The sequence below is a fragment of the Oncorhynchus keta genome, chromosome 34, assembly GCF_023373465.1.
Source record: "Oncorhynchus keta strain PuntledgeMale-10-30-2019 chromosome 34, Oket_V2, whole genome shotgun sequence".
Classification (NCBI taxonomy): Eukaryota; Metazoa; Chordata; class Actinopteri; order Salmoniformes; family Salmonidae; genus Oncorhynchus; species Oncorhynchus keta.
This window is the reverse complement of record NC_068454.1, coordinates 30,093,554-30,116,288: the sequence shown is the minus strand read 5'-3', so window position 1 is coordinate 30,116,288 and position 22,735 is coordinate 30,093,554. Positions and strand designations below refer to the sequence as shown.

At 41.6% G+C, this 22,735-nt stretch overlaps 1 protein-coding gene across 1 annotated transcript; it reads right to left on the bottom strand.

The window, feature by feature from the left end:
* Positions 1-3,229: 3,229 nt before the first annotated feature.
* Positions 3,230-22,735, bottom strand: LOC118366908 (sterol 26-hydroxylase, mitochondrial). Its single transcript, XM_035749741.2, has 9 exons — positions 22,295-22,735; positions 19,360-19,550; positions 15,276-15,475; positions 13,923-14,120; positions 10,516-10,679; positions 10,067-10,233; positions 9,654-9,735; positions 9,109-9,321; positions 3,230-4,806 (listed from the first exon to the last, which is right to left on the bottom strand). Exons 1-9 carry the CDS (start codon positions 22,535-22,537, stop codon positions 4,684-4,686), a joined length of 1,581 nt encoding a protein of 526 aa, XP_035605634.1. The 5' UTR covers positions 22,538-22,735; the 3' UTR covers positions 3,230-4,683.

Genomic DNA, 22,735 nt, shown 5'->3' with positions numbered 1-22,735 from the left:
TTTCTTATCAAATCATTTGTCTGCCTATTTAACTGATTAAACTGTGGTAGTAGTTGACTTGATGTAAATGCATAACGTTCGTCTACTCTCTGACGAAGTCCATGCTGCTGAAACGCGTCCGAGTTTTTACATATTTGTTCCAGTAAACATACTGTAAAAATGAAGGCATTTTCATTATATGAAGAGTGCCTCTGGTCCTCCTCGTTTTTTGAATACCTTCTGAATTGGATAACTTCCATATGTTCTGGCACTTTTAACTGAGACATTCGTGCATTTATAGGGTTTTGTTATAATGCAATTTTTTCTCTCATGGAGAGTGCTATTGTTGAAGTGAAGGAATAAAACAAATTGTTCACACCAAAAAATGTTTATGTAGTTCATCTCTAGTATTTCCAGATTTCCACACACACAGTTGTAGGATCTCAATTTGACCTGTATTGTTACAGCAAAATAATCATGCAGAAACAAGATTTCAATGTAATGTTGCTTGTTCAGGGGTTATGCTATTAGCCGGACAAAAGTAGGCTACATGAAACGTGCAATACCGTTAATGTTACTGTGGGTTTTCAATGAATGTATGTAAATCGCAAAGCTCATCTGCATTCCTTGCAGTGCAGGACAATTCTCAGCAACAATAGTGGATTGTATAACTCAATAGTATATACAGTTTTTAATTTTTAATTTTTTTATTTTACCTTTATTTAACCAGCCAAGTCAGTTAAGAACATATTCTTATTTTCAATGACGGCCTGGGAACAGTGGGTTAACTGCCTGTTCAGGGGCAGAACGACAGATTTGTACCTTGTCAGCTCGGGGGTTGAAACCCCTACCATGCTGTTTGGTTGTATTTGCCATGTCAATAGTCTGCAATTGTAAATAAATGAATGGTCAGCATGTCACATTTACATTCTCCTTTGATGTGCTATGATGTTCCACCCTGGTGCCAGTGACCATCCCCTATACATGAGCACCATAGGCGGCAGTAGAGACACTGACTACATAACAGCCTGACTTTTTAATTGGTTGTTGAATGTGTGTGCTGAGAGAAAGAGTACTTAAAAAAAAATATTGAACCATTATTTAATTAGGCAAGTCAGTAAAGAACAAATTCTTATTTACAATGATGGCCGACACCAGCCAAACCCGGACAACGCAGGACCATGTGTGCTGCCTTATGGGACTCCCAATTATTAGAGAGAGCATAGTTAAATTCACACAGGACACCGAATAAGACAGGATAAGTACTCCAGATATAACAAACCGACCCTAGCCCCAGACACATAAACTACTGCAGCATAAATACTGGAGGCTGAGACAGGAGGGGTCAGGAGACACTGTGGCCCCATCCAATGATACCCCCGGACAGGGCCAAACAGGAAGGATATAACCCCACTCACTTTGCCAAAGCACAGCCCCCACACCACTAGAGGGATATCTTCAACCACCAACTTACCATCCTGAGACAAGGCCGAGTATAGCCCACAAAGATCTCCGCCACGGCACAACCAAAGGGGGGCGCCAACATTTATCTGCCTATTTAGTTCTCTTCAATCAATCATTCATTCTACTAGTTGCACATTGTCGCAATAGGTTACTAATAGCCACTACAGCCTATTTATTGCCATACTTCCCTAATCTTACCTCATCTGTATATAGATTTTTTTCTATTGTGTTATTGACTGTACGTTTGTTTATTCCATGTGTAACTCTGTGTTGTTGTGTGTGTCACACTGCTTTGCTAAATCTTGGCCAGGTCACAGTTGTAAATGAGAACTTGTTCCCAACTGGCCTACCTGGTTAAATAAAGGTGAAAAAAATTAAACTATGTAACATTTTAAATGTTATACTACATTTTTTAATCACTAACAATATAATATTTTAAACATTATTATTCTCTTGAAACGTTTTGTGTGTGTATTGTTTGCTGTTATGTAATGAACATTAAATTCTCTGGCAGCTCTGGTGGACATTCCTGTAATCAGCATGCCAACTGCACGCTGAATTGAGAGAGAGAGAGAGAGAGAAAGAGAGAAAGAGAGAAAGAGAGAGAGAGAGAGAGAGAGAGAGAGAGAGAGAGAGACGGAGAGAGACGGAGAGAGACGGAGAGAGAGAGAGAGAGAAAAAAGAGAACTCTGATGTGAAAAGAAAATCGAGCCTGCAAGTTCAATATGGAACCACTTCCAAAAGGGTTAACAGTTTCAAACATTGGTTATTTCCTAAACATGTTGTGCCAACTGAATCGCTGCATCTATGGTAACTAAAATAAGCAAATAGATCTGATAGTGATATTACCCTTATCATCCAGTGACTTCAAATGACCTCTAAATCCACAACACTGATTTGTCAAGTGCATTTTAAGTCACAATTAACTCAAAATAATGCCATAAAGTGTAAAGGTCCCCTGTTTTATATTGCAATTTCATGCCAACACCTTTCTTTTATTCCTTTATGATATTCGAATGAGGACAAAAACTGCACCATTTGGCTTGGTTATTTAGGAATGAGGATGCACTTGAAGCTATGCTGTTTGAAGGGGAGATTAACAGCCAGATCATTGAGTGAGTGGAGGACTATAAATACCTAGGAACCAACATTCACAACAAGCTCTCCTTCAAAAGGAACACTGAACAGATTCACAAAATCTCACTTTTTCTGTGGTTCTGACTAAAGGAAGTACAGCTACGACCTGAAGTTACTTTTTTGTAGCAGGTTAGGATAATTAACACGGCAGGTTAGGATACTTAGGTGAAGGTTAGGAAAAGGGTTAAGGTTAGCTAAAAAGCTCTCCTAACCTGCTATGAAAAGTCACTTCCGGTCATGGCTGTACTCTTCTCTAGTCACAACTCCTTTCTGTGGCACGATATATTACAGTAGCTTTAAGCCAGTGTAACAACAGCGTACTATCATACTGTTACAGTTGTGAATAAAGTAGTAAAACAAATAGTGGAACTGTGGAATTGTGGAACCTCATAATTAAAGATTCCCAGCAGTACAAGCTGTTATTCCACAGTAGCATCTCTAGTAGTGTTGAGGCTAAAGGTCTGCGTCCCAAATGGCACCCTATCCACTATGGGCCCCGGTCAATATCAGTGCACTAGGGGATAGGGTGCCATTTGGGACATAAGCCAGCTTTCATCCGGCAAAGTCCAAGCTGTCTTATCAATCATTGTAATACTAGAGAATGTCCTCAAAAGGAATCTCTGTGAAAAGTACATCAATACATCACAAATGTGGCTAAAAGGCTATTTTATTGTGTTACATTCATTTAGAACATCTTCAATACTGAATCAACAGCATAACTTTGTAGGTAATTATACATCTATAATATGTGCATTGTCATATAACATAAAATACATTTTAAAATCATATAACTTTAAAAAAAACATACAAATTAAATTAATTAGCAACAAATAACACAGCCTCACCTGGAGCAAGACAGTTGTTAAATTAAACTAAACCTATCTACAGAAATAAATGTAAATATAATGACAACACACTGTCAACAACAGGGTCTTACTGTGATCTCGCTGTGTTGTGGTCCTGACGTTACACATTTGTGGGTCACTTATTAAGGCATGGGAAAGTTAAGTGAGGTAAAGTAGTACACTTAGTGACTTGTCCATTAACAAGTGCTTGGTGACAGGAAGACTTACACGGTGTGTATACTAACAGAGATGAAGCAGAGTTATATGCTGCCCAAAATCTGTCCATGAAAATAAGCATACAAAGTAAGGAATGTTTGTATGGAGATCAATCAGAGTGTCTAATTTGGTCATCAACAAAAATTAATTGCTAATTGATGCTTATTTGATTACATATACGTATCTTGATGCTTAGGTTGTTACGAATGCACTGATATAAGTGGATGCACGTTGCATTTCGGGCTACTTTGAGTTGTGCCTGTGTCAGAGATAAATAGATAGAGGACTCATCATGGATATACGCTTTGGCAAATATTATACGCTTTAGCATGGACATTGCCTTTGAGGGCTTCCACCATTTTAAAGTAGTCAACTGGGTGGGAATTCCTATGAGTTGGGAGCCCATGCTCCGTTGCAGCCAGCCGCGACCGGGAGACACATGGGGTGGCGCACAATTGGCCAAACGTCGTCCGGGTAAGGGGAGGGTTTTTGCCGGCAGGGATATCCTTGTCCCATCGCGCACCAGCAACTCCTGTTGCGGGCCGGGCGCAGTGCACACTGACACAGTGCACACTGACACGGTCGCCTGGCTTCCAGATTAAGTGGGCATTGTGTCAACAAGCAGTGCGACATTGGTTGGGTTGTGTTTCGGAGGATGCACGGCTCTCGACCTTCGCCTCTCCCGAGTCCGTACGGGTGTTGTAGAAATGAGACAAGACTGTAACTACCAATTGGATACCACGAAATTGGGGAGAAAAAAGGGTAAACATTTTTTTTTAAATAATCAAATAACAAAAATAAATATATAATAGCACAGATACAAAGATGAGTCCTCTATCTATCTATTTGGCCTGTTGTTCACACACATATCTGCCCTTTCATTGGCTAGAATGGCCTCGCCTGATCTGGCTTCCTCCATCTTTGAGGACATTTATTTCCATTGTCACAGCGGTCACTTGTTTATCTTGTCAATATAATATACCATTTTTGATACGAATGTGGTTCTTAGGGAAATTCCTTCTGTTGCCATTGGTTCCTCTTGCTACTGGACTGTCCTATTAATAAACTGCAGGTTGATTGGGGTAGCAGGGACAAGAAGGGTTCTTGTGATTGGCTTAACTGTGGCTCCGGCAGGATCTGCACGTATCTCATAGTGTTTTATCAACTGGGAGGACAGAGAGAGGAAAACATGTTGACATTAGTATGTTATTATCATAGTCTGAGAGAATATTAGCTATCCATGTGTTCAATGGAAAGATACATACTGCACATAATAGATAAAAGGAACAAAAACTCCTATAACCTAGAAATATTAACTCTCCTAATTGAAACATTTACAGTAAATAGATGTGAAAGTCATTGTTTTATCCTATTATTCAACTGTGTCTCTGAATCAATAAAACATATGAGAACACTATACAGCATCTTAAAGGCTGGAGGTTTGAAAGTACAACTCCTTCCTTCCAACAATCCAAGTTAAATTAATGATTACATATTCATTGCCGACAGACAGATTCATGGTATCACCATGTATCCAGATGGGCTGAATCAAACCAAAGGTGAATGTCTGGTCTGCCAAAATCAAATCAAATTTATTTGTCACATACACATGGTTAGCAGATGTTAATGCGAGTGTAGCAAAATGCTTGTGCTTTTAGTTCCGACCATGCAGTAATATCTAACAAGTAATATAACCTAACAATTTCACAACAACCACCTTATACATACAAGTGTAAAGGAATGAATATGAATATGTACATAAAAATATATAAATGAGTGATGGCCGAGCGGCATAGGCAAGATGCAGTAGATGGTGTAGAGTACAGTATATACATATGAGATGAGTAATGTAGGGTATGTAAACATTATATAAAGTGGCTTTGTTTAAAGTGGCTAGTGATACATTTAATTACATCAAGATGGCAAGATGCAGTAGATGGTATAGAGTACAGTATATACATATGAGATGAGTAATGTAGGGTATGTAAACATTATATGAAGTGGCTTTGTTTAAAGTGGCTAGTGATACATTTAATTACATCAAGATGGCAAGATGCAGTAGATGGTATAGCGTACAGTATATACATATGAAATGAGTAATGTAGGGTATGTAAGCATTATATAAAGTGGCTAGTGATAAATTGATTACATTAATTTTTCCATTATTAAAGAGGCTAGAGTTGCGTCAGTATGTTGGCGGCAGCCACTCAATGTTAGTGGTGGCTATTTAACAGTCTGATGGCCTTGAGATAGAAGCTGTTTTTCAGTCTCTCGGTCCCCGCTTTGATGCACCTGTACTGACCTCGCCTTCTGGATGATAGCGGGGTGAACAGGCAGTGGCTCGGGTAGTTGTTGTCCTTGATGATCTTTTTGGTCTTCCTGAGACATCGGGTGGTGTAGGTGTCCTGGAGGGCTGGTAGTTTGCACCCGGTGATGCGTTGTGCAGACCTCAATACCCTCTGGAGAGCCTTCCGGTTATGGGCGGAGCAGTTGCCGTACCAGGCGGTGATACAGCCCGACAGGATGCTCTCGATTGTGCATCTGTAAAAGTTTGTGAGTGTTTTCTTCAGCCTCCTGAGGTTGAAGAGGCGCTGCTGCGCCTTCTTCACCACGCTGTCTGTGTGGGTGAACCATTTCAGTTTGTCCGTGATGTGTATAACGAGGAACTTAAAACTTTCCACCCTCTCCACTACTGTCCTGTCAATGTAGATGGGGGGCTGCTCCCTCTGCTGTTTCCTGAAGTCCACGATCATCTCCTTTGTTTTGTTGACATTGAGTGTTGAGGGTATATTCCTGACACCACACTTCGAGGCCCCTCACCTCCTCCCTGTAGGCCGTCTCGTCGTTGTTGGTAATCAACTGTAGTGTCGTCTGCAAACTTGATGATTGAGTTGGAGGCGTGCATGACCACGCAGTCAGTGGTGAACAGGGAGTACAGGAGAGGGCTAAGAATGCACCCTTGTGGGGCCCCAGTGTTGAGGATCAGCGAGGTGGAGATGTTGTTTTCTACACTCACCACCTGGGGGCGTCCCATCAGAAAGTCCAGGACCCAGTTGCACAGGGCGGGTCGAGACCCAGGGTCTCGAGCTTGGTGACGAGTTTGAAGGGTACTCTGGTGTTAAATGCTGAGCTGTAATCGATGAACAGCATTCTTACATAGGTATTCCTCTTGTCCAGATGGGTTAGGGCAGTGTGCAGTGTGATGGCGATTGTGTCGTCTGTGGACCTATTGGGGTGGTAAGCAAATTGGAGTGGGTCTAGGGTGTCAGGTAGGGTGGAGGTGATATGGTCCTTGACTTGTCTCTCAAAGCACTTCATGATGACGGAAGTGAGTGCTACAGGGCGGTAGTCATTTAGCTCTGTTACCTTAGCTTTCTTGGGAACAGGAACAATGGTGGCCCTCTTGAAGCATGTGGGGACAGCAGACTGGGATAAGGATTGATTGAATATGTCTGTAAACACACCAGCCAGCTGCCATCTGGGCCTGCAGCCTTGCGAGTGTTAACACATTTAAATGTTTCACTCGGTGAAGGAGAGCCCGCAGGTTTTGGTAGCGGGCCGTGTCAGTGGCACTGTATTGTCCTCAAAGCGAGCAAAAAAGTTGTTTAGTCTGTCTGGGAGCAAGGCATGGTGATCCGCGATGGGGCTGGTTTTTCTTTTGTAGTCTGTGATTAACTGTAGACCCTGCCACATACCACTCGTGTCTGAGCCATTGAATTGCAACTCCACTTTGTCTCTGTACTGACGCTTAGCTTGTTTGATTGCCTTGCGGAGGGAATAGCTACACTGTTTGTATTCGGTCATGTTTCCGGTCACCTTGCCCTGATTAAAAGCAGTGGTTCGCGCAGTCAGTTTTGTGCGAATGCTGCCATCAATCCATGTTTTAATAGACGCTGTGGATACAACATCACCGATGCACTTGTTAGTAAACTCCCACACCGAATCAGCATATTCGTCAATGTTGTTGTTCGCCGCGATGCGGAACATATCCCAGTCCACGTGATCGAAGCAATCTTGAAGCGTGGAATCCGATTTGTCGGACCAGCGTTGAACAGACCTGAGCGCGGGTGCTTCCTGTTTTAGTTTCTGTCAATAGGATGGGAGCAACAAAATGGAGTCGTGGTCAGCTTTTCCGAAGGGAGGGCGGGGGAGGGCCTTATATGCGTCGTGGAAGTTAGATTAACAGTGGTCTAGGGTTTTGCCAGCCCTGGTAGCACAATCGATATGCTGATAGAATTTGGGGAGCTTTGTATTCAGATTAGCCTTGTTAAAATCCCCAGCTACAAGAAATGCAGCCTCAGGATATGTGGTTTCCAGGTTACAGGTTACAGGTTTCCAGAGTCCAATTAAGTTCTTTCAGGGCCGTCGATGTGTCTGCTTGGGGGGGAATAGAAACGACTGTGATTATGATTGAAGAGAATTTGCATGGTAGATTATGCGGTCGGCATTTGATTGTGAGGAATTGTAAGCCAGGTGAACAAAAGGACTTGAGTTCCTGTATGTTGTTATGATCACACCACTTCTCGTTAATCATAAGGCATACACCCCCGCCCTTCTTCTTACCAGAGAGATGCTTGTTTCTTTCAGCGCGATGCGGGAAGAAACCAAGTGGCTGTACCGACTCAGATAGCGTGTCTCGAGTGAGCCATGTTTCCGTGAAACAAAGAACGTTACAGTCTCTGATGTCCCTCTGGAATGCTACCCTTGCTCGGATTTCATCTACCTTGTTGTCAAGAGACTGGACATATGCTCAGGAGAGGTGTGCCCGTCTACAGAGCCTGACCAGAAGACCGCTCCGTCTGCCCCTTCTACGGCGCCATTGTTTTGGGTCGCCGGCTGGGATCTGATCCATTGTCCTGGGTGGTAAGCCAAACAGAGGATCCGCTTCGGGAAAGTCGTAATCCTGGTCATAATGTAAGTGAACTGACGTTGCTCTTATATCCAATAGTTCCTCCCGACTGTTTGTAATAAAACCTAAGATTACCTGGGGTAACAATGTAAGAAATAACACATAAAAATACAAGATACTGCATAGTTTCCTAGGAACGCGAAGCGAGGCGGCCATCTCTGTCGGTGCCAGAAGTGCCATGTTTTCCTTCCAATGCAGAAGCTAACAGAGGAACACCACAACAAGTTGAACCAGATTCTACAAGACTGTTACTACAGACTAGAGCAACACTAACTAACTTACTCAATGTCCTGGTTTTGGGGCTAAAAAGTAGGTTAAACTTACTGTAGCTTTAACCTTTCAACCCTCTAGCGTCACTGTCAAATGAAATATGAAAATTGGTGTAGGAAATGTATTATAGCCAGAGGATGCTGTATTGACCGCTGACCATTATCAGATGCAGAAAATCTAGCTTTTTAACAAGTGGTCAGCATCCCAAGCTACTATAACAGTCCTACATAACAGAAGAATGCTGTTTGATGAAGGGTAGCTACTACAGAACAGGCCTGCAATTCTTACCCTTGAAAGGATAAGGTACATCTCTAGCTCGGCCACTCTCCGGCCCAGGCAGGCCCGGACCCCGAAACCGAAGGGCACGGAGCCGAAGGGGTGCTGGTTCTTCTTGTCTTCCCCCCGGCCCCCACGGAGCCAGCGCTCTGGCAGGAAGGCATGGGGCTCCGGGAACACTGTCTGGTCATAGGACACGGCATAGTGGCACAGGTGGAACAGGGTCTGGAACAGAGAGATGGAAAGAAAGGAGGAGAGAGAAGTGATGGAGGGAGTGGACAGAAGAGAGGAGAACAGTCAAACATAGTCGCTCTCTAACTCTGATTAGTGGTATACTGTATAATTGTTTGGTGTGAGCGATATTGACAAACCAAAACTCTACCCTGGTTTTGAACTAAATAAAATATTGAATGGTGAAAGTGCATGTATATCTCTGGATAAAACTGAATATACAAGTGTGATCGGATCTCCTCTCCATACAGGATGAAAAGAAAAGTAATTAAGTTCACCAATAGCAACCATTTCCAACAGTACAAGATGACAAAAGTAAAACTCACATTTTTGGGGAAGAGGTGGTCCCCTACGACTATCTCATTTTCCACATTGATGCGGGCATTTCCGGGTACTACTGGGTACATCCTGAGGAGGGAGTATACAAGAAAGTCACTAGGAGTAGAGAATGTAGTGGAGTTTGTTTCGCCTGCAGAGTTCATGCTAAAATATAGCGCTATGTGGTACATCTTCGAGAGAGAAAGGGATTTGCTCCATTTGACTAATTAACAAGAAATAAATCATTTTAAAAATCTACACATAAGCACATTGGCGTATAATGAATTTAACGACACATTATAATTCATTATGAAGACCTCATTATGAATATAATAGCTTTAATAACCCATTATTCATTTTATTAATGAGTGAATTTACTGAAAATGACCTGAGTGGGGATGACAGATGACTAACAACGTACCGTAGTGTCTCCCTGACAACAGTCTTAAGCCAGGGCATTCTGGCGATGTCATCACTAGTAGGCACCTTGTCCCCCGGGCAGACACTGATCACTTCCTGGTACAGCTTCTCCTGGATCTCTGGCTCCAGGGCCATGTGATACAGAGACCACGAGACGGTGTTGGACGTCTGGAGCATACAAAAACAATTACAATAGGAATAGGTTGTAAGCTAATAATATTGTACGGATACTGTTATGCTGCTGTTGTAACTGTACATGACGAAGTTAGCTAATGTGGTATGTTGCAAACGTTCATTCAACAAATCACAATCTAAAGTGGTTGAAATTAAGAAAAAAAACATTCCCACCCCCCAGGCCATCACCCCTTTCCCCACCTGTTTTCACCCTACTGTGAAACAGCTCCTCACTGGTATTTTAAGACACACACACACACACACATCCCTCCTCACTGTGTCGACCCCAGCCAGCAGTAGCTCAGTGATGGAGCCCAGTATCTCAGTGACAGACATCTGTTCGCTGACAAGGAGGTGTGTGAGGTACTCTCCCTGCACTGGCTGGCCCAGGGAGATCCTTTCCTGGATCTCCTCCATCTTCTGACGCACCTGCTCCTCCGCTGCATGGGGAAAGAGCTGAAGTCAGAGGATATAGCAACCAGCACAAAGACAATATAAATGCTTAGGGTGAATCTCAAGTCTTTTCTCAACCCTTGTGTAGCAGATAGGGATCTGTGAAACTCACTCCTCAGCCTAAAGTGGCGCAACTGGGTAAGACGCTTCAGGAGGGCAGTTACAGGTGATTGCAAGTGAGAGGTCCTGTGTTCAAGCCTCAGTATGAGCTGAATCATGAGAAAGTAGGACTGGCTAAGCAAGCAGTGTGACATCCTTTACACTTGCATCTTCTATCCTTGCCTTCTTCTCAAACCATCAAACAAGAGTGAGGAGGGCATTGGATGTTCTTCTCGGCCCTCACTTCCCTCTGATGTTCTGAGGAGGAGGCAAGGAGAGGAAGCGAATAATCAAGGAAAGACCCTTGATATGGACCTGAGTCATGATGGGATGTTATTTTTGCTCATGTAGGATATCTGCCACTAGATGGCGATATACTATCATTTATTTAATTTTTATTTCACCTTTATATAACCAGGTAGGCAAGTTGAGAACAAGTTCTCATTTACAATTGCGACCTGGCCAAGATAAAGCAAAGCAGTTCGACACATACAACGACACAGAGTTACACATGGAGTAAAACAAACATACAGTCAATAATACAGTATAAACAAGTCTATATACGATGTGAGCAAATGAGGTGAGATAAGGGAGGTAAAGGCAACAAAAAAAAGGCCATGGTGGCAAAGTAAATACAATATAGCAAGTAAAACAATGGAATGGTAGATTTGCAGTGGAAGAATGTGCAAAGTAGAAATAAAAATAATGGGGAGCAAAAGAGCAAAATAAATAAATAAAATAAATACAGTAGGGAAAGAGTTAGTTGTTTGGGCTAAATTATAGGTGGGCTATGTACAGGTGCAGTAATCTGTGAGCTGCTCTGACAGTTGGTGCTTAAAGCTAGTGAGGGAGATAAGTGTTTCCAGTTTCAGAGATTTTTGTAGTTCGTTCCAGTCATTGGCAGCAGAGAACTGGAAGGACTGGAAGGAGAGGCGGCCAAAGAAATAATTGGTTTTGGGGGTGCACCCTGAGCTCAAGTCAACAAGCCAAAGATTATCAGTGTGAACTTTGCTATATGGGGCAAGCCTCTAGCCAGGAGTAGTGCACCTGTTTGATTTGCTTAGAACTGAAACACAGCCATTGAACTTTTGAAACCTCTGCTGAAACTAAAGGAGACAGTATTGTAGGGTATGTGAGGGCACTCACTCCTTTTACATGAGAAATCAAATCAAATCTTATGTCTCATGCTTCGTAAACACGGTGTAGATTAACGGTGAAATGCTTACTCACTGGTCCTTTTTCAACAGCGCAGAGTTAGAGATGAAAAAAATAATGTAAATAGTGGCACAAGGAATAAATACACAGTGAATAATGAGTCAAAATTAACATGGCTATATACAGCGAGTACCAGTACCGAGTCAATGTGAAGATGTAGCTATGTACATTTAGGTAGGGTTAAACTTACTAGGCAACAGGATAGCCAATAGACAGTAGCAGCGGGTAGCCATTTAATTAGCTATTTAGCAGTCTTGTTTAGCAGTCTTATGGCTTTGGGGTATAATGCTGTTCATGGTCATGTTGGTTCCAAAGTCGGTGCACTGGTATCGCTTGCTGTGCGGTAGCATCGAGAACAGTCTATGGCTTGGTTGGCTGGAGTCTTTGACCATTTTTTTGGGCCTCCCTCTGACACCGCCTGGTATAAAGTTCCTGGATGGCAAGGTGCTGTCAACACCCTCTGCAGCGCCTTACGTTGTGGTGCCTTGCAGTTGCCGTACCAAACGGTGAGGCAGCCAGTCAAGATGCTCTCAAAGGTGCAGCTGTATAACTTTCTGAGGATCACTACAGCCCTGTCGATGTGGATGTGCTCACCCCTCCATTGCCTGTAGTCCACGATAAGCTCCTTTGTCTTCCTGACACTGAGGAAGAGGTTGTTTTCCTGACACCACATTGCCAGGTCTCTGACCTCCTCCCTATAGGCTGCCTCATCGTTGTCGGTGATCAGTCCTACCACCATTGTGTCATCAGAAAACTTGATAATGGTGTTGGAGACGTGCGCAGCCACGCAGTCGTGGGTGAACAGGGAGTACAGGAGGGGACTACGCACACACCCCTGAGGGGCCTATTTAAAGGTCTTACTCACATCAGCTACAGAGAGCGAGATCACACAGTCATCTGGAACAGCTCATGCTCTTCTGCATGGTTCAGTGTTGCTTGCCTTGAAGCGAACATAGAAGGCATGTAGCATATCTGGTAGGCTCGCGTCGCTGGGCAGCTCGCGGCTGGGTTTCCCTTTGTAATCCGTGATAGTTTGCAAGCCTGGTACAGGCATGGTAGGATTCGATCTTAGTCCTGTATTAATGGTTTTCCTGTTTGATGACTTGTCGGAGGTGTTAGCGGGATTTCTTATAAGTGTCCGAGTTAGTGTCCCGCTCCTTGAAAGAGGCTGCTCTAGTCTTTAGCTTGCGGATATTGCCTGTAATCCATGGCTTCTGGTTGAGGTATGCACGCACGATCACTGTGGGGATGATGTTGTCAATGAACTTATTAATGAAGCCGGTGACTGATTTGATAAACTCCTCAATGTTATTGGATAAATCCCGGAAAATGTTCCAGTTTGGGCTAGCAAAACAGTCCTGTAGCTTAGCATCCGCTTCATTGAATCTCTTCTTCCGTATTGAGCGTGTCACTAGTAATTCCTGTTTGAGTAGTTGCACAGGTGACATGCTGGTAAAAATGACATAAAGCAGATTTTAGTTTCCCTGCATTAAATTCACTGGCCACGAGAAACACGGCCTCTGAATGTGCATTTTCTTGTTTGCTTATGGCCATTTACAGCTCGTTGAGAGCGGTCTTAGTGCCAACATCGGAAAGTGTGCAATGTGTATGTTGTTGTTAATGATGTAACATAACATCAACAACATTTACACATTGTACCATTTGCATGTTTCACATGCGAAACGAGTGAGTGCCCTCCAAATATACCCTACATCCTGCCCCTCACTTGCTTGCATGTAGTAGAGTTTACTTAGGTTCATGGCTATGTGATGATGTGTTATGTTGTGAAGTTTTACTGTGTAACTTTTTAAACTATTTTCTATACGTGATGGAGCCTTTGATGCAAAACTAATTTCTGCACAATTGTGAAACATGGCATGATTCATTCTGGAAACCAAGGCTTCTGGATCACTCACCAACTTTGAAGAGGTGATCCCAGACAGCCACAAAATGTTTCCAGACGGGGAGGTAGGGCCAGGTGGACTTGGGGAAGAGAACGATGATGGGGGAGAGGCGAAACATCTCTCCTACTGAAACAATGAACTTCTGGGTCTCTTCAGGAACCTCCTCATTCAGACAGCCCATACGGGTCTCAAACAGCACAGAACAGATCCCTGAGGACAGAGACAAACAACGGTAGCAGTTAATTTAATTGTATATAGATTAGATTGGATATCAAAAAAGTATAAATCTAAGGCATCAAATTCAATGCCGGTAGAGAAATTAGCAGGTATTTACTTAAAAAGTGCATGGTAAAAGGGTAATTACACAATTAGAACCTATGAATTACTTGTTTGTTTCTTTAGGACAATGTCATGAGTATGATGACATTATGTGAGGTTAAAGGGTACATTACAGCATCAGGATGGTAGTTTACACAGTGTATGACGGTGATGATGTCACATCATACAATCGCGATATGCGAGCAAAGACCATAGTACGGATCGAGAACAGGGGTTTCAAACTCATTCCATGGAGGGCCAAGTGTCTGAGGGTTTTTGGATTTTCCTTTCAATTAATTCCTAGACAACCATGTGAGGGGATTTCTTCAATAATTAATTACCTTAATTAATCAATCAAGTACAAGGAAGGAGAAGAAACCCACAGACACTCTGCCCTCCATGGAATGAGTTTGACTCGTGATCTAGAACATCCAGATAGACATTTTTCATCACTACTGCCCTTGACCAACTGAATACGCTGTCCTTCAAAATTATATTAAGAACTGCCTACCCAACAAGGTAGTCAAACAATCAGCTTCTCAGTATTTACTCAACTTCCAAGGCTAAAGATCACTGTGCAATTACTTCAAGGTAATCACTTTCTAACAGATATAGCCGTCCACAACCCTCACAATGCACCTTGTCCTTTCACATTCACACGTTTCTCCCAATTCACAGAAAACAGATACCAAAGACACAGAAACACTTGTACCTGTGCCAGAACGTAACGTCAAAATGACATAATTATAAGATCATGATGAAGACAGCTTTTTAAACTTCATGAAGCAGATATCAGTTCCTCGATTGTTCTAAGATTTTCCTTTCTAATGACTAGACCAGGGGTATTCAAATCTTACCCTACGAGGTCTGGACTACTACTTCTGGTTTTCTGTTCAACCGTATAAATAATTGCATCCACTTGGTGTCCCAGGTCCCTGATTAGAACAGAATATTTTTTTTAAGCAGTGGAACTGGCTTAGAGGTCCAGATTTGAATCTTATGGGGACTATAACATTATTACAGACAGTCATTTCCTCTGTTAATAACCTTCAAAGGCAAACTTGTAGAGTTCTCCAGCCAGATCGTTCACCATGACCCCTTCTCCCTTGGTCTCCCTGAGCCATGCCACCTTTTCTATGAAGTCTGTGACCACGTCATTGATGGCGTTGGTGTAGGCGGAGACATGCTTGGGCTTCAGCATCCGCGGGTTCAGGATACTCCTGATCCGCTGCCACTGAGCACCCATCCTGTAGTATAGACACAAACAGAATCATGCTTTAACATGGAGAAGAGATGTACTGTATAGTAATTTGAAACAAAGAAGAACTGTTTCAGAGGGAATATGCAAAACACCCTCTCAGGTAGGCAAACCCTCTCATGTGTGCTGTTTTCCATTGCAACTGAGCTCCATTTCCATTTAATCTAACATTTCTACCTTAGACAACTTGTTATGTACAGAGGTAGGATCTTAATTTGATCACTATTTTGTTGCCTAGAATTTTCCACACCACAGGAAATGCAGATTTGTGATTTAGATAAATTCACTGAAAACCAACACTTTATGCCAACTTGTTATTCCCGCTTGTTATGCCAATTTGTGACAGAGTGATGTACCACTGACATACAGTGGGGCAAAAAAGTATTTAGTCAGCCACCAATTGTGCAAGTTCTCCCACTTAAAAAGATGAGAGAGGCCTGTAATTTTCATAATAGGTACACTTTCTGGAAAAAATCCAGAAAATCACATTACAGGATTTTTAATGAATTTATTTGCAAATGATGGTGGAAAATAAGTATTTGGTCAATAACAAAAGTTTCTCAATACTTTGTTATATACCCTTTGTTGGCAATGGCAGAGGTCAAACGTTTTCTGTAAGTCTTCACAAGGTTTTCACACACTGTTGCTGGTATTTTGGCCCATTCCTCCATGCAGATCTCCTCTAGAGCAGTGATGTTATGGGGCTGTTGCTGGGCAACACAGACTTTCAACTCCCTCCAAAGATTTTCTATGGGGTTGAGATCTGGAGACTGGCTAGGCCACTCCAGGACCTTGAAATGCTTCTTACGAAGCCACTCCTTCGATGCCCGGGCGGTGTGTTTGGGATCATTGTCATGCTGAAAGACCCAGCCACGTTTCATCTTCAATGCCCTTGCTGATGGAAGGAGGTTTTCATTCAAAATCTCACGATACATGGCCCCATTCATTCTTTCCTTTACACGGATCAGTCGTCCTGGTCCCTTTGCAGAAAAACAGCTCCAAAGCATGATGTTTCCACCCCCATGCTTCACAGTAGGTATGGTGTTCTTTGGATGCAACTCAGCATTTTTTGTCCTCCAAACACGACAAGTTGAGTTTTTACCAAAAAGTTATATTTTGGTTTCATCTGACCATATGACATTCTCCCAATCTTCTTCTGGATCATCCAGATGCTCTCTAACAAACTTCAGACGGCCCTGGACATGTACTGGCTTAAGCAGGGGGACACGTCTGGCACTGCAGGATTTGAGTCCCTGGCGGCGTAGTGTGTTACTGGTTGTAGGCTTTGTTACTTTGGTCCCAGCTCTCTGCAGGTGATTCACTAGGTCCCCCCGTGTGGTTCTGGGATTTTTGCTCACCGTTCTTGTGATAATTTTGACCCCACGGGGTAAGATCTTGTGTGGAGCCCCAGATCAAGGGAGATTATCAGTGGACTTGTATGTCTTCCATTTCCTAATAATTGCTCCCACAGTTGATTTTTTCAAACCAAGCTGCTTACCTATTGCAGATTCAGTCTTCCCAGCCTGGTGCAAGTCTACAATTTTGTTTCTGGTGTCCTTTGACAGCTCTTTGGTCTTGGCCATAGTGGAGTTTGGAGTGTGACTGTTTGAGGTTGTGGACAGGTGTCTTTTATACTGATAACAAGTTCAAACAAGTGCCATTAATACAGGTAACGAGTGGAGGACAGAGGAGCCTCTTAAAGATGAAGTTACAGGTCTGTGAGAGACAGAAATCTTGCTTGTTTGTAGGTGACCAAATACTTATTTTCCACCATAATTTCAAATACAATCATAAAAAAATCCTACAATGTGATTATCTGGATTTTTCTGAATTTTTCTCATTTTGTCTGTCATAGTTGAAGTGTACCTATGATGAAAATTACAGGCCCCACATCTTTTTAAGTGGGAGAACTTGCACGATTGGTGGCTGACTAAATACTTTTTTGCCCCACTGTAATTGTTGTGTGCAAAAAGTGACACAATCGATTTGTGCTGGATGTGTCAATGGGTTTGTGCATGCATAATCTATGACCAGAGTAACTATTTTTACCTCATTTAGCCACAAAATACCTAGTTTGAAAGCAACTGTTTTTCTGACAACAGTGCTGCGCCATTCTCCTAAAATGTGGTCCCACGTGGGCCAGCCCCTAGCAATTTGAGTTCTAGCCAATGAGTCGTAGCCATTCGGGTGACAACTAGCAAGATGCACACACAGCAGAGCGGGAGAGAGAGCAATGACATGCACATATGTGATGTAGTACGCTATTTTTATTTTTCGGGGACCACTTTTGGCTTGTGAGCGCTGCTTTCAGAACTACTGGCTAAAAAGTATTCAAAAGCACCAGAACATCTCTTTAACATATCCCCCAGATGCACCACAATCCTTTGCTAGTACAACACTGGTTCAAGCACGACATGATGGATCATGCTGAGGTTTTATGTCCTAGGTTTTGTTTTTCATGTATAGTCTGGCTCATCTAGGCTCTGTATATGCAGCCCATGGTTCAAGTGTTTGTGCTTGTCAAATTCTTGCACATGTTCCTACTACAACACTGATATTTCACTGTGGTGTTGGGACAAGCAACACAGGAATAACTACATACCAATGGAGTGACATTCATACTCCACAAGACTTGCAACCAGAAGACTCTTCCCAGTCCCTATAACCAAAACAAATTCAAGGCAACACACAGTAATGTATGTGATAGCACGATAGCATTAAACTCCTTGCAATTTCAAATGACTCAAGCAAGCAGCCAAAGCAGCAACTTTTGCTTTAAAAAAACAATTAAAACAACACAACGCCTCTGACCTAAATAGCTTGTAGCACCTCCCTCTTGAGAATATCTGGTATTTGGGCTGAAGTTCAAGATAAGGTGTGCCCTTGGCATTAGGATATTAGGGTCTGCTCAGAGAAAGTAATTGTAAACAAAGCCTCAGTTGAGTAAGGATTTCAGTCATGCTCCGTATGACATGATAGTCTGCTCAGCTCACTGACTAGCTGATGTCTTGAGAACCTCTCAGGTTGTTTAAAGAACATTGGTGCAGTGACATTAGGATTTCAGGGCCTCAGTAGATCAAAGTATTGTTGATGTATGGAATGTTAGGCTTAAGGGTATTCTTATTTTAAATCTAGGTAACTAGTTCTGTCCTTGAGTTGTTACCTACAGTGCATTTGGAAAGTATTCAGACCCCTTGACTTTATCCACATTTTGTTACGATACAGCCTTATTCTATTTTCTGTTTTAAATTGTTTTTTCCCCTCAATCTACACATAATACCCCATAATGACAATACGAAAACAAGATTTTACAAACGTTAGCAAATGTATTGAAAATAAAAAACTGCTAAAACTATAGTTTGTTAACAAGAAATTTGTTGAGTGGTTGAAAAACGAGTTCTAATGACTCCAACCTAAGAGTATGTAAACTTCCGACTTCACTGTACATGTAGGAAAGCATGTATAAAAAAATATGTAGTTCTGTCCTTGTCTATTAATGTTATGTATTATGTCATATTTTATGTTTTGTTTGGACCCCAGGAAGAGTAGCTGAAGCTTTATGGGATCGTAATAAAATACTAAATATCCTGTCTGTACAATGACAATAGCCTGATCCTAGATTGTACTGTATAGCCCGCTCCGACACTCTTAAAACAAAGAGTTCCAAAATGGTTCTTCTGCAGTCCCCATGGGAGAACCCTTATTGGTTCCAGGTAGAACCTCTGTGGAAAGGGTTCTACATGGAACCCAAAAGGTTTCTACCTGAAACCAAAAGCATTCTACATGGAACCTAAAAGGGTTCTTCAAAGGATTCAGATCTGGGATCAGACTACAATGAAAGGGTCTGGGACTGGGTTTCCACTGTCTACTCACTCTGTGAGGGGCCCATAGGCGTGGTTCCTCAGCTCGCGGTAACTCCTCCAGTGGGGCATGTCCATGCGGGTGGGATGGCGGCCCTCCTGTCTCAATACCTGCTCAATCAGCTCAGCACTGGCCACATTCACTATCACCAAGGGCCCGTACTTTGACTTCCACAAAGGGCCATAGATCTTGCTGTGTTCAATCTGGGGGAGAGGGGAGAAGAGCACAATTGCAGTGTGAGGTCTACAGTAAATGCAAAACAATTTTATGGAATGGTTTTGATAAATGAGTGCATGTATGGCACTTCTGGAAAGTACAGCAAGACATAATTGTCCAAGATGTGAAGATGATAGGTTGAAAAAAGTATAACTGCACATTGTTTTGTCCAATAGAGGCCTTGGTCACATTGTGCTAACTTTTTTATGATGTTTACCTAGCAAAAAACACAGTTCAGATTGTTCAGACTGGTCGAAACATACATACATATCATTACATTACATTACATTACATTACATTACATTACATTACATTACATACATACATACATACATACATACATACATACATACATACATACATACATACATACATACATACATGGCTTTCTACTGTGTGGCAGGAATAATGTGATACAGTGCCTTCAGAAAGTATTCACACCTCTTGACTTTTTCCACATTTTGTTGTGTTACAGCCTGAATTTAAAAATGATTACATTGAGATGTTGTGTCACTGGCCTACACACTATAACCAATAATGTCAAAGTGGAATTATGTTTTCAGAATTTTTTACAAAATAATTAAAAATTAAAAGCTGAAATGTCTCGTGTCAATAAGTATTCCACCCTTGTTATGGCAAGGCCAAATTAGTTCAGGAGTAAAAATGTGCTTAACAAGTCACATAATAAGTTGCATTGACTGTGTTTAACATGATTTTTTGAATGACTACCTTATGACTAACTTAAATTTTAAAAAGCAGACATTGAATATCCCTTTGAGTATGGTGAAGTTATTAATTACACATCAATACACCCAGTCACTAGAAAGATAATGGCGTCCTTCCTAACTCAGTTGCCGGAGAGGAAAGAAACCACTTAGGAATTTCACAATGAGGCCAATGGTGACTTTAAAACGATTACAGAGTTTAATGGCTGCGATAGGAGTAACTGAACAATACTAACCACAATACTAACCTGTACAGAATAAAAGTATTCCAAAACATACATTATGTTTGCAACAAAGGCACAAAAGTAAAACTGCAAAGAATGTATCAAAGAAATTTGCTTAATGTCCAGAATGTCATCAGCAAGGACTATTACGTTTTTTGGGGATAAAAATAAATGCAATAGAGCGAAGCACAGGCAAAATACTAAAGGAAAACTTGGTTCAGTCTGCTTTCCAATAGACACTGGGAGACAAATTCACCTTTCAGCAGGACAATAACCTAAAACACAAGGCCAAATATACACTGGAGTTGCTTACCAAGACAACCTTGAAAGTGGCATAGTTACAGTTGAAAATGGCAAGACTTGAAAATGGCTGTCTAGCAATGATCAACAACCAATTTAAAAGAACTTGAATAATTGTTTTTTTTGTGTGCAAATATTGTACAATCCAGGTGTGCAAAGCTCTTAGAGATTTACCCAGAAAACTCACAGCTGTAATCGCTGCCAAAGATGATTCAAACATGTTTTGACCCAGGGGTGTGAATACTTATGTAAATTAGATATGTATGTATTTCATTTCCATTAAATGTGCAAATATGTTGTTTTTTTATTTTTATCTCCCTTATGGGGTATTGTGTGTAGATGTCCTTAATTTAATCCTTAATCAAATGTTATCCTTTAATCCTTAATAATCTTAATCTTCAAGCATGTCAAATTGATATATACATGTGAAATCTCATGAAATATTGCAATTAAGGAACTTCAGAAATCAGTGATTTGGATAACATTTTGGGCATATTCTTAGAACAATTTGGTGAATAATTTAACATCTTTATACAGTATATCTGACACATCAGGGTTATTCTATATCACGGTGAACATTTATGATTTTATTGGCATTATACAATTATATTTCATACAGGTATGGTCATGGGAAATGGATCCAATAAGACTCCGTTAAATTGTTTGGCGGCCATATTAGAAAAAGGCTTCTCATGGATTAATGCATGAATCCTGTGGTGGCCCTGTATCTACAAATCCTTTTAAAACACTATTCTATCTGTGTGAGTGCAATTTGGTGCTTCTATCACTAAAGTTACAATCCACGAAGTAGCTCTCCCACTACATGGAATTCTATGGCTAAACTTCCAATTTTCTACGGTCAAATTACTGCACAACATGGGCTATTTTTAAACAATAGTTGTAGGTGGTGCTTTGAAAGTAGTTTTAATTATATATAATTTGAAAGGTAATTTCATGACCGTTCAGAACCACTTGTCAAATAAATTTTAAAATGTATCAGGGTTTCTTTTTTAAAGCAATTTATACGGGCACATCTGATATGTACCCTAGAGGTCAAAGGTCAACGTCTATTGACCTGAACATTGCGAAAATATGCCTAATGGATAGCTGTGGATCTAAGCTTTCCAATTATATATGATTAAACTGTATACATGACAAATAACTTGATGTATACTGACAATGTTTGCCAATGGATAAAATACATATTGGAAAATGTTATGGGAGGGAGGGAGGGATGGATGGAGGGGTGAAAGCAATCAAACAAATCTGCCATTGCTACACTGCTATCACACATTTTCTAACTCTATGGACAAAGAGCTTCAAGAAAATCATTATAAAACATCGTCACACCACCCCAAATCAACCTGACCGAACCCCTGGCACATGGACTAGGAGATTAGACATAATAATACGCAACCAGTGTGGTATAACACTAGCAGCTAGGTTTCGCAATGCACTGTAATGACACTGTACAGCACTTACTTGCATTTGATGTGTTGTTTGAAAATACCCTTTCCCGAAAAGCCAATATAAAGATCTCAGAAAACTAGGCCCATCCAAATCATCCATAGTTTTCTGCTTATTGTTGTCCCCCACGATAGTGGTAGAGGCATCGCGCCGCCTGTCACTAATATAGGTTAACGTCGGTGTCACTCTTTTAATCCCGTTCCTATTCTCCTGTGTACAAACACGCAGTCCGATCTGTAATAAAGATCTGCTAAACATGTTGACGCATAAATTGTCCTTCCGACTGCTGGAAAGTGTAGTCTGTTATTCTTATCCGTACGACTGAGCTCTCTCCTGCCTATTATAATGGCCACTTGTTTTTATCTACTGAGAGCGCAGCCAGCCATCCAACTGCCACTATTGTCCTAGTTTTTCAGAACGCTACTGAACTTTGATACCGTTTATTGTCGGCTATCC